Below are 12,486 nucleotides of genomic sequence, written 5' to 3'. Positions count from 1 at the left end.
ATTCTGTCTACAGGCTCCTCACCATCAGTCTCTCTCTGCTGTTGGCAGGATGCTGACTGAACCGTGTCCAGCAGAGTCTCTTTTAGTAGTTCGATTATAGCACCTTTTACCATCTGTCAGACATTAACCTGCTCCAAGGATAAAGCACGAGGACACAAGAGCTCCCTCTCTCAGCCCCTCTCCTACATTACGTCCAGAATGTAGAATTTATTCAACATTTTTCAGATTAAAAATACAGTTTTCAGATTTATTGGTCCACATGACTGGACAGTTTATACAAGCCGTCTGTGTTTCCAGACCATACCTCGTCTCTGGCCTGGATCTTGTGGTCGTGGTGACAGGTGATGTCGTCTGTCTCTTCTTCTGCACTTTTTCTTTTGTGAGCGCGATCTTCTCTTTTTCATTCTCCCTCTCCTTGTCTTTCTTCTCTTTCTTCTTTTTATCCACCTTGGAGGAAGAGGTGATACACATAAGCAGTTATGACCTCAGGCTGAGGCTGATACATCAGCTTAATGTCAGTATCGCCACCTGACAGTGTTACAGAACAAAAAACAACTGTCTTTAAAACTAGCATGACAGTTTATTTCCTTTGCACATGTTATTTAATTGTTTAATTGGGAAATTATGGTCCTTTAAAATTAATTTTAAATTTTAAATCTGCATTTAGTAATTTTTTTGACCACTTGGGGGCTGCACAACAAGCTGTAAGTACAACACTGACATTATCGTCTAAAGTTAGCAAACATTTTACTGTCGCAAACAGTTACATATTTACACCCAACGCAGAACATTATAGACAAGTTTCAGTCCAGTATTCACTCTCCTTTCAGCTCCGCTTTGGTTTCCACCAACTCCTAAAGGGAATATGTGGCTCTTTAACTGCTAAACAGCTGTAAACAGCTGCTTGCTGTTGCTTTAAATGACTGATGAGAGTAAATGAAACGGCAAAGTTATGTAAAACCAAAACAATGAGCTGAAAGATGATAAAATGGTCCAGGGGAGCAGCAGAGTCGGGTGATAACTCAGTGGATTTTTCACTCTGAGTGACACCTTTCACATTACACAGTCACTGTGATCCACTGCTTATATCAAATACTGATTAGAGCAGCTTTAAAGTTCAAATCTAATTTTCAGGTTCAATTAATCATTTTAGATTAAGGGGCTGATGCACCAGGAAAATTTCATTAGCACGTTTTTTAGTGAAGACGTTGAAGATCCCATTACAGCCTTAACACTTTCAGAGAGAAACTAGAGACTGTCCATAGACTGTTTGTGCAAGCGAACCATAGTTATTATGTTTAATTGTTTAGTGGTTGTCAGCATCAGTCTTTTCCACTAATGCCCCAAAACAACATGTTTACATTCAAGTGACCTCTAATGGCCACAGTAATTATGATGGGAGAAGAGGAGGAAGTCAGGCTCCAGTAAGTAGGTCAGGGTGGATGGATGGGTCGACATTGGACTCGTTTGCTTCCTGTTTAAAAGTTAACATTGCTTCTTTTAACCATGACCACGGTCGCTCTATAACCTACAAGTTTATTTCTGCAAACACGATGACAAAGATCCTCTAACCTTAACGAATCTTAACCCAAACCATGATCTTTCCCCAAACCTAAGCAAACCGTTACCATCACATTGTCACAACATAACAAGGTTAGTTAGTTATGACTAGTGATTTTTAACAGTTTATCTGTGGCATATACGCTCCTGCAGGCCCTAACAGAGGGACAAGCTACCTGTGTGTTCATTTAGGTTGAAGGACTCAAACCTCGACATTTGTTTACAAATAATATACATTAGTTAGACTTAAAAGTGCTCACAGCTACATTATTACACAGTTTTATAAACCATCTAATAAATGTTTTATGTGCTGCTAAAATGCCAAAGAGGGAGAAATGTTACAGCAATGCATAAACTCACAGTAGGTTTGTATGTATGTGTATATGAGGAGCGTCATGTACACAGTTGGTATTCACTGCCTACCGGTGTGGAGTTCCGTCGGCGCTGGCGCTGGGTGATGTCCGGCGTGCTGGCGGAGGAGACCCTCCAGCGCTCGGCGGTGTTCTGGTGCGGGTGGTGATGGGAGCAGGCGTTCAGCGGGCTGGCAGAGGCTGAACGGGAGCAGTGGTGAGAGTCTGAGTGGCACATAAACATGCAGAGAGCGGCGGCAGGGCCGAGGTCAGGGCCCCCACACACATACACACCATGCAGAGTGATACAAAGCCTCGCAGCGAGGCCACATGACATGCTAGGAGACAATCACTCAAATCCAACTGACAGATAAAGAGATGATAACTGAGGAGGGGGCGTCTCGTTTTACTGTTTTTTGATACACTCTTATTGATTTCACTCAAAAGCTTAATCATCTTTTTATTGTTATCCATTAGTGGGTTTTGTAGCTTTATTCTTTACTGCAGCAATCACCCCATTCCCCCTCAGGAATCAACCCAACAACTATTTTAACCATCGATTAATCATTGACATCATTTATTTTTTTAAAAAGCCAAATATTTGCTGGTTACAACTTCACAAATGTGATATTTTGATGCTTTTCTCTGTTTTATATAAATGTAAACTTTTTTTTCTGGACTGCTGTTTAGATCGAACAACCTCGGGATCTGGAAGCTGTGATTAGCATTTTTCACTGTTTCCACAGGATTAATTGATTATAATTGATATAAATCGATAATGAAAATAACTGTTGCAGCCTTAATTTCAATGAAACCAAATATTACCACCAGATTATATTTAAAAAGATGAGTAAATAGATAGGTAAGGAGAAAAAGAGAGAAAGAGTAAGAAAGAGGGAACAAGATAAGGACTGGGACAAGTTATCTATAAAGTAAAAATGTCAAATATTTATTTATTTATTTATTTCAGCTTCTCAAATGTGACATTTCGCTGCTTTTCATTGTTTTATTTCATTATAAATGGAATATTCTTACAAAACAAGACGTTCAGATATTTCACCTTTTGATCTGAGAAGCTGTGTTGTGCATTTCTCACCACTTTCTGACATTTTTAGACTAAATGATTAATCGTATAAATAATTAACTGATTAATCGATAATGAACATAACTGCTGTGGACAAAAACAATCCCCTCACAAGGTCTGTTCCTATTTTGGATAACTGAGCAAAAGGCTGCAGTACTAAATGGACCTTGTGGTGAGGTTGTTTTGTGCTATTTACAAAGTCAGGCATCAACTTAGATCTATATCACCACCGGATTATATTTGAAAAAATAAATCAAAACAGAGAGAAAGAGAAAAACAAGAGTGCCCTAAAAAAAATGCCCTAAAAAGTTGGGGTTGTGTGCAGAAACGGAGGAAGGTGTGCACGCTGAGTAAAAAGATCTGGTCGGGGTCTCACACTCACGAGAGTCGCTGTTGTTGAGGAGGGTGGCGGCGCTGCGACTGCGGGCCAGGAAGGACAGCGTGGGCGTCATGAGCCTCTCCACGATCCGGCTCTCCCACGGGCTCAGACGCAGGCTGCGGGCTGACACAGGAGGGCGCTGTCAGTGTCAGGTTACTGTTACAGTGCACAGCTACACACACTGCACGCATGTGAACACACAGTTGATACCCGTCACACACACACAAATGACTTCTCTACACTGTTGCACACACACACACACACACACACACACACACACACACACACACACACAAACACACTGCAAGAGATGAACCGCTCCTTGCTGATGACACTGCAGCACCACCTCTCTTTTCTCTCTCTCTCACACACACACACACACACACACACACACACACACACACATTTACACACATATTCACACACACACACACACACACACACATACACACACACACACACACACACACACACACACACTCTGACTACAGTCTGCCTCTGTCTGATGCAGAGTGGAGTTTGTACACTGGATTCATGTGCTGCTGAAAACATCATAAAAACTTTATTCCAGATGTGAGGTTGGGAAGTCTGAGGAAATGTCACCAGGTTATGAGAGTAACAAGGAAGAAAGAACTTTGCCTCTGTCCGAGGTAAATGAAATGTTCATGTCTAATATTCAGTCAGACAATCCCTCATAACTTCTAAAGGGCAGGAAGCAACATGTATCCACCAGGGTGGATTCTGCACATGAGTAAAATGCAGGAAGTGTACAGATGTTTCCACCAGCACCTGAATGCACATTCAAGTACACAAACATTTCTTAGAGGCTCTGCTGCTCTGGAAGCATAAATGATCTCATTGGTTGATTTGGACAGTCAGGAGGTGGAGCTAACTGACATTTGATCTTCAAAAATAAATAATAGTAAAAGCTATAGCGATACAGCTTATCTGAAAACACAGCTTAAGTTTTTTTTTTTACAGCAAAAACAAAGAATAAAAGTAACAAAATATTAAATGAGTTAAAATAATTAAAAAGAAAAGAAAAGAAGTTTAGTGGGCATGCTAACTAGCTCATTCACAGCAGTAATTAACTTGCTATAGGCTAGTAGGACTAGCTGACCAGGAAACAACCTCACAAGTTCTATTTGAAGGTATATTAAGACCAAACAGAGCATCACTCTTAAAGAGAAAGTGCAGTTTATTACAGCAGTTTTATTCTTGTAGCTCTGGCCATTGATTTTATTGGTTATAGTAACATAACCATAACTATAAGAGCAACCGTAATGATGCAAATAACCTCATATTACACAGGAAAACAGTGAGTCAAGTAGGGCAAGTAGGGTAGATCAAGGCTGAACAAGCTGAACTTTTTTGGGGTAAAAATTTTACAGTCTGCCTTTGTTTTCTCCTCCAAATACATTTCACTAACTTGTCGGGTTTGCTGAAAGTCTGTCAGATCATCTGAACACTTATGTTTCTTGACCTATTGAACCCATTTTTAGTGACGTCACTGTGTCCTATATGAATTTTCCTTAACTGTTTTCTAGGTCCACTCACAGAAATTTCAGTCATCCAATGAGATTATTACTGCTCCTGTAAAATGTTTGTATGACTCATACTCCAGTTTTCCAACCAGACGCGATCAGACTCAAAGATACAGAAACATTGTGCAAGATGAACGGCTGAACTTTAGCCTACATGTCACACACAATACCAGACATTAGATTACAAAACACAAAGGAGCAAACCCAAGTTAATTTTCATTACTTACCACTCAAAAACACATCACACAAGCGCCACAGTGGCTGTTTACTCAACTCGACCTCACTCAAACCCAATGCAGTGCAAAGGCCTTTCAGTTTCAGGTGAGTTCAACATTAGTGCTGTTTGTCCTACAAGCAACACACAGTCCTCTGACCTTAACACCATTCTGCTAGTATGCAGTGTGCATCTGACTGTTACTGAGTGTCATGTGATGAAGACTCAGCACACACGACGTCCAGCAACAGCAGGATATAACCCGATGCATTGTAATGACGGATGGAAGAAAAACAACAACACATACGCCAATAAATCATTCTCTCGTGAGCAAAGCAAACTTAATGTCAGATCAATCTTTGAGTCTGACAGAAATCAGTCTGAAAAGATTCGTCAGAAACTATGGATGCTCGTGTATGAATTTTATAAAGCGCAAGACAAGAACTAGAAAACCCAGGGAGGGAATAGAAGGAAAAAGAGACAAATAAATGACGCAGAGTGAGAGCTCACACTCTGAGACTCTTCACACAGAAGATCATAAAGAGGAACTTCTTCAGCAGTATCTGCAACACACAGACAAACACTGCAGTGCAGCACTTTCTGGCTAACTTTTTATCCAGAGACATTGGTGCAAAGTCCGTTTTCTCAGGTTCTGTTCTTACAGTGCAGCATGGGGTACTTTACTCTAATAAGCTTATTTTATGCTATTTTATATTTACATACAAAAAATGTGATTTGATCCTAAAATTGAATCCATTTTATAGATAAAACCCAACAGTATGTGAAAAAGAGCCGAACCTCAGCGAGCTACAACCTTAAATGTTTCTTACACATAAACCCTTAGACAAACCCCCTTTGTTCAATCTTATATATCATTAAAATCATCTTATTCCACAGTGTATGATTGTATCAGAGGTATATTCTAGTTTAATCTCTTGATTAAAGCTATACAATGTTTACACTGTGTGACCCAATAATATTCCAGATTTCTTGTCCAATGTTTTATCCTTATTTCTCTCTTTTCTATAATATGTAATAACGCATCAGTGATAGCACCCATAACAAGTAATTTTACTTTTGATACTTTGGCTGGTAATACTTCTGCACTTTGACTTAAGTAAGATTTTGAATGCAATATTTGTAACAGAGTATTTGTACATAGTTGTAACTTACAGGGATAGTTTGACACTGAGGGAAACACTTCTTTGCCTTCTTGCCGAGTGTTAGACGGGACGAATGATACTACTGTCATATCTGCTCGTCCACTATGAAGCTAACTCTCACTGACGAACATCGTGTAGGTTTTGTTGCCCTTTTAAGTCATTTTACTGCTCGCACTCCTTTAAACAAGGCTTGCTCCCCAGTCAAATACAACAGAAAACACACAAGCGCACAGGGGACGATAACAGACAGATGGACACAATGTACCATCTCAACACAAGGTCGAATGAAATCACGACAGCAAGTCCAGTTTTTTGTGGATTTCCTGTCTCTCATAACAAAAACTTCGACAGACAACATGCTGTGCAAACAAAGATGTATTTTTTTTTTTTTTGTGACAGCTCGGCCATGTGTGCAGACGACTTCAGCTTCTTTTCACTGCTCTGATGTAGTGTCACAACAGAGGTATGTATGATACCTACAAACACCGATGACGACAGTGCAATCACAGCAGCGCTGTGAGTTTGGTTGTTTTTTATGCGTTGAACAAACACTAAAAACACTCTTTGCGTCATAGACTGGCCTCTTTCATAAAACAGCTCAGGCAATCACCTCTGCTGTACGCTGCATTTTTCACACAACATGTTTTATGACTAACTGATAACCCGACTACCTCCTTCCTGTTGCTTGGCAACAGTGTTTTCCCTCCTCCTCTTCTCTCTCCAATGCGGCAAGAGGAGGCTGAGCTGCTGCCTGGCGATCGACTGTTCACCTGGAGGTAGATTGATGCCTTGATCTATATACGTCACCTCCCCTCCTCCATACTATTACCCGTACACTGTGCAGAGCATCTCCCAAGGCCAGAGACACCTGCTCTGATATCGACTCTGGCCCCGCAGAAATATGATTCAGCTCCAAACTGTCCTTTCATGTGTCTGCAGTACCAGAGGTTCTGTGTTAGTGATGATCAAGCACGAAATCTGAGTCTATATTGCGGCGATGGCGGAGCTGTGAGCCGAACTGCTGATTGCACTGTGGGTGATACGATCTATAATGACACGTGTTGTGAGGCGTGACGGATCTGAGATGAAGACAGCGCTGCTTATGTACATGTGGCAACTCAGGAGTCTAATGAAATGAGTTTGATATGACAAGTTCATTTAAATATTAAATCTATTATGAGACTGTGCTGCTGTCACCATGACCAAAAATTAGTCGCCCAGTTTCATTTCACAACATGAAAAATTTCACATTTTAACTTATATTTTTCAGATTATAAGATGTTTCCTGTTATTATTATACATGAAATTATTCAGTTTTTACAAGAAACATTTCTCATTAACATTGTAACAAAGTAACGTAGTAATAAACTACACATTTTTCTCCTACAAAATAAAATAAAAAAGTAAAATAAAAAGTTTCACTCAGTCTGGTATGACCAGTAGCTAACGGTGGCTAACATTAGCAACCATTACGATTACTGACTCAGTTTGCTGTCATTGCTGTTTCTACTTGTGCGACTGTTCTGCTACATTTTACTATTTAACTTTATTTTGTATTTGTGGCTTGTGGCATCATGTGACTTATGTAATACTTGCAAAACTAACGGCTTCCTCACCTGTGCTTTATGTTTATGCTAATTAGCAAATGCTACTACATATACCTACTACATATCAACATGTTAGCATGCTGGTGTTAGCATTTAGCTGTTGTATTTCTGAAATTCTGGAAAGATTCATGATATAAAAAGATAAAGCGATGTGTTGTTATGACAAGAGAAGTTTCTTGTAAAAGCAAAATATGTCATAACAACATGAAAAATATTCTGTTATAATGTTAAGTGAGTTGTGTTAGAATTAGGAATTTTTTCATGTTATAACAACAAACTGAGCAAATATTTTTTTGACACGTTGGCTGCAGTAAACAACTAACCAAGCAAGAGGCTCAATCTCTATGTAAACATACCATAGATTTACATAAAATAATACATGACACCACATAATAAAATGCATGTACACTTAGTTGCTATACTTGGTCCATTTGCAACAGTCACACTAAATATCCACCACCAATACCACCACCACCACCACCACCACACCAAACCACCAACAGTAAAGTGGAGGGGGACAACTAAAAACAGAAGGTGTTGTGACGAGATGTGAACTTATAAACCTATGAAACACACCAAAAACGCCAAAATATATCACAAAATATGGCTCAGTGATGTTGAGGTGAAAGGGACACTGATCAAAAATGCAGAGGAGACTTAAATCAATGACAACCACCAACTGAAATCAAAAACCACGATGCAAACGAGACCGAGAGCGTGAGAAGAGTGGGGGAGTAGGTGGTAAATGACCAGTCACCAAGCACAGGCAGGCAGGCAGGCCACCAGAGACGACAGTTATAATAATAATAATAATAATAAAAGAAAAGTTTAGGGAGGGGAGGGAAGAAGGTGAAGGGGGATGAATAGGAAAGGGAAGGGGGAGGGAAGAGGAAGCCTGGTGGACATTGACGTCGGGTCGTCCTTACTTCTGTTGGGGGAGTTCCAGAGCGTGGCAGAGGACTTGGACAGCCTGTTGTTAATGACAGGGTCCACCTGTCTCGGCAAGTTGACCGTGGAGGCCGAGCATCTGCCTGCACCGGAGAGAACGCAACAGACAACAACTGTTCACAAGGCGGCCGGGGTGCGAGGACCGACTGCCTCGGTCTGGATCTGGAGCAGAGCAGGGACTCACCATTCTCAGAGGTCAAACTGGCGTCTCATTATAGTTTAGAGGGAGATTAATTTGAATTCAGACATGGGGGAGAGGGGGAGGAGCTCTGAGGAAAGTATGGGAAGGGTGTGGTATAGTTAGACATCACATTCAGAGTAGCTACTTGAGGCTTTTTCGCTTTTTTCTTTTGCAAAAAATTAGGATAAGATATCACACGCTCTCGCACACATTCAGGTTCTTCCACACTTTGAAGGAGAGAAACTTGTGTTGACCTCAGCGTCGCGGGTCCAAAAGAGGCAGCCCGTCACGTGTTAGACGCCAATAACAGGACCTGAGGCCTGAAAAGGGAAATTAGCTCACAGCTCTCTGAAAAACTCTGCTCACACTGCTGAGCTAATGAAACATGCTCCTGACAGCTCGTCTTTCTGCCTCTGTGATCTGAAATTGGTACTCAACACCAGTTTTTGCCCAAAGAAACAGAAAAATTCACTCAAGAATTACAAAGGTTTAACATCATAAATTACAGTGGAGGTCATCTGCCCCTGGTGCCCCGCCTTTATGACATCACACCCTTCACAAGCTATTTCCTGGAATTGCATCAGTTGGACCAGTGAGTCAGTCTGTGCAGCGTTGCTCAACTCGAAGACTTGAGTTACAGTGAGGATGTAACACACTCCTGTCATTGTATTTGGCTTCGTTTGAGTGTCCCTGCGGTTGCGGTTCACGTGAAACTCACTTTCTCTGCGGGAGGTCTGGTTGAGTCCGCCCGCCCAGGACCACCTCTGCTGGCGGATCTCGGCCCACGTCTTCTTCGTGGACCTCTTGATAGCTGCCTCATATCGCTCCTGGAGGAACAAACAGTAAAAACTGAGTCAGTTTCATGCCTGGAGATAAATGTGAAGCTGGAGTCAGCAGCTGGTTAGCTTAGCTTGGCACAAAGACTGGAAACGGGGGGAATCCACTAGCCTGGTTCTGCTGACAGCTCATAAAATGGTCCTGAAACTCACTTTTGTTTGCCAAGAAATAGTGACAATTCTCAAACTCTTGTAAAACCACAACTTGACACAACAAAAAAACAGATACAATAAGTTATATAATGAGATTTAGAGGAGTTGGTAGTTTGATGCTAAACTAAGCATCTCTTATCTCTAGCTCTAAATGTATCAGTCTTCTCATATACCTCTAAAAACGAAAGCAATTAAGTGTATTTCCCTAAATGTCAAACTATTCCTTTAATATTTACTTTAATGAACCAAACTGCAGTTAGAAGGAAAACTCTTTGGTAGAACTGCTTACAATTCACAGGTTTGTGCGACTTGTGACAAGAAGTCACAAGAAGACATTTCATTTTAAGAGGTCTCAAGCCAAAGAGGTTGGGAGCCGCTGCTGTGATCAATAAATGTTAACTCTAATTCCAGCCGAAGTAAAATCTACGTTCATGACCCTGTGGAAAATTGGCTGTGTGCAGCAAATACTTGGCATCACAGCTGATATTCAAGATGGGACCAAATCCCTGTTGCACAGGCAATTTTCCAGTGGTCAAAATTGTGCTAAGCATCAGGCTTGTATATTCTCTGGAATAGTGTTGAATTTTTCCACCCTGACTTCAACTAACACTGAATATTTTGGAGAGGCTGTGTTTCTGAATATTTGCCCACGGACAAGACACCAACAATTTCTTATTTAAATCAAATTAGCTCAGTGTTTATAAATTGGAAACCATAATTCATTCATTACAAATTTCATGTTTCAGTGATTTTGAGCTACCACATCCTGAGTTAAATGAGGCTGCATTGCATCTTTCTCACCTTGTTCTTCTCTAGTTTCTGTCTCTGTTTCTCCTCCAGCAGAGCTCGGCGTTTCTCAGCCTTCAGCCGCTGCTCCTCCAGCTTCCTCCTGCGGTCCTCCAACTGGCTCTCCCTCAGACGTCGGGCCTTCTCCTCCTTCTCCAGCCACTGGGCTTTTTTCGCCGCTGGAGGGTCACCACAGAAAGAAAAGTCAACATTTAGAGAAGAGATTTTTTAATTTTATTGAACTTTTACTTAACCAGGTAATTCCCACTGACGTTTGCAACGTCTTTTTCCAAGCAAGACCTGGGCAGGATTCAGCCATTTTGGACAGGATAGCACAAATAAAGCAGAACCAAAGAATAAGAACCAGATGACAATGTATGAAGATTCAATTAAACTAAGAAGAAAGACAGTTACAAAACAAATGTCAATATTCAGAAAGCTAAAAAGAGCTAAAAACAGAGATGATTAGTAAAGGAATCATTCACCACTGGAGGATGCTGAGGATCATGTTATTTACTTTTAACATTTCACATTTTTAACCAAAGTCTTGTTGAGTTCTACTGCAAATGTCAACCTCATGGTTGAGCTAGAGGAAAATCTGGAAGAACACCAAAGTGAACAGGATGCATCCTCTGGGAACCATGAATATCTGTGCAAAACTTTGTGCCAATTCATCCAGTAAATGTGGAGACATTATCCTATACAAATGGAAATGTTCGCCTGAGGACCATGACATTAACTAGAGCCATGCTGCTAGCTGGCTAACACGTAAGCTGTCAAAAGGCACAATGAGCCAATCTATGTGTAATATAATCATTAAAAAGTGATTTAGGAATATAAGGCTTTGGCCCAAATTTTCTTACATAGGTCCAAAGTTAATTATTCAAATGTAACAGTGTGTAATGACTATATAGTGTATAATGAGCCACCATCACTTAAACGGTATGGGTGAAACAGATGGAAGACTGTGTGTAAACTGTGATTCTGATAACAGTAAATAGCAGAGGTTTCCCACTGGGTTTTACAGCACCCTCCAGCAGATGCCAGTTTCTTTGCACATACGCTGCTGTGGCTCGTTTCTTGGAGGAACAATTAAACAGCAATCAATCCTCTCACATTAAAGCTGTGTGGCTAACTACAATAGATAGATATAGAGATAGATTTTTTCCCCTTCACTTGTATATGAATTTGCTTCCACGATATATTTTTAGCAGGTTTTAAACAATGAGAAGCTCAGTATGGAGGATGATGTGGGTGGTTACATGCTGGATCCAAGAGATGGCATGAAATGTGTCAGTATTATCCCACACTTCTGTAAGTTAGACAGCATTAGCGAACACATTTCAGTGGATTGAGCAGCTCTGCGAGGATGCAGCGGTATTTTCTTTGGGGGGGGGGGGGGGGGGTTGTAAGGAAAAGACGTGTTTGGTATTTAGTTCAGTATTCTGCAGCTCATCTTCGCTAATGAGCCAAAGAGGCGCACAAGTGTGAGCCTCATCGACAATGAGAAAGCCTTTTTCCACTCCTCCATAAATCCCATCCCTGAAAAAATCCAATTATGCCTGCATTCACTTCAGCTGAATTGAAAAATATATTGGGTTAATGCGTTTGAGTGTGCTTTTCTTTTTATCATTTTTGAATAGATTTACATTTGTACAAAATATTATGTGCAAAGCTGCTG

General features: G+C 40.7%; 1 protein-coding gene across 6 annotated transcripts in view; it reads right to left on the bottom strand.

Annotated features, from left to right (window-relative positions):
- Nucleotides 1–12,486, bottom strand: part of LOC139633815 (MAP7 domain-containing protein 1-like) — a 43,077-nt gene that overhangs the window by 8,318 nt on the left and 22,273 nt on the right. For 2 of the 6 annotated variants that reach the window (XM_071499773.1, XM_071499774.1), the window contains 6 exons: nucleotides 10,821–10,984; nucleotides 9,749–9,857; nucleotides 8,828–8,932; nucleotides 3,377–3,496; nucleotides 1,984–2,135; nucleotides 305–447 (listed from right to left, as the gene is read on the bottom strand). In XM_071499773.1, the coding sequence (XP_071355874.1) occupies nucleotides 305–447; nucleotides 1,984–2,135; nucleotides 3,377–3,496; nucleotides 8,828–8,932; nucleotides 9,749–9,857; nucleotides 10,821–10,984 (793 nt within the window). The remainder of the gene's footprint in view (nucleotides 1–304; nucleotides 448–1,983; nucleotides 2,136–3,376; nucleotides 3,497–8,827; nucleotides 8,933–9,748; nucleotides 9,858–10,820; nucleotides 10,985–12,486) is intronic. The other 4 variants (XM_071499776.1, XM_071499777.1, XM_071499775.1 and 1 more) reach the window with 3 other exon arrangements.

The sequence above is a fragment of the Trachinotus anak genome, unplaced genomic scaffold (genome assembly GCF_046630095.1).
Source record: "Trachinotus anak isolate AG129_WGS33_773 ecotype Australia unplaced genomic scaffold, CSIRO_AGI_Tana_v1 ptg000016l, whole genome shotgun sequence".
NCBI classification, from domain to species: domain Eukaryota; kingdom Metazoa; phylum Chordata; class Actinopteri; order Carangiformes; family Carangidae; genus Trachinotus; species Trachinotus anak.
Note: the sequence above shows the minus strand (reverse complement) of the source record. Positions and strands in the feature narration are given on the sequence as shown.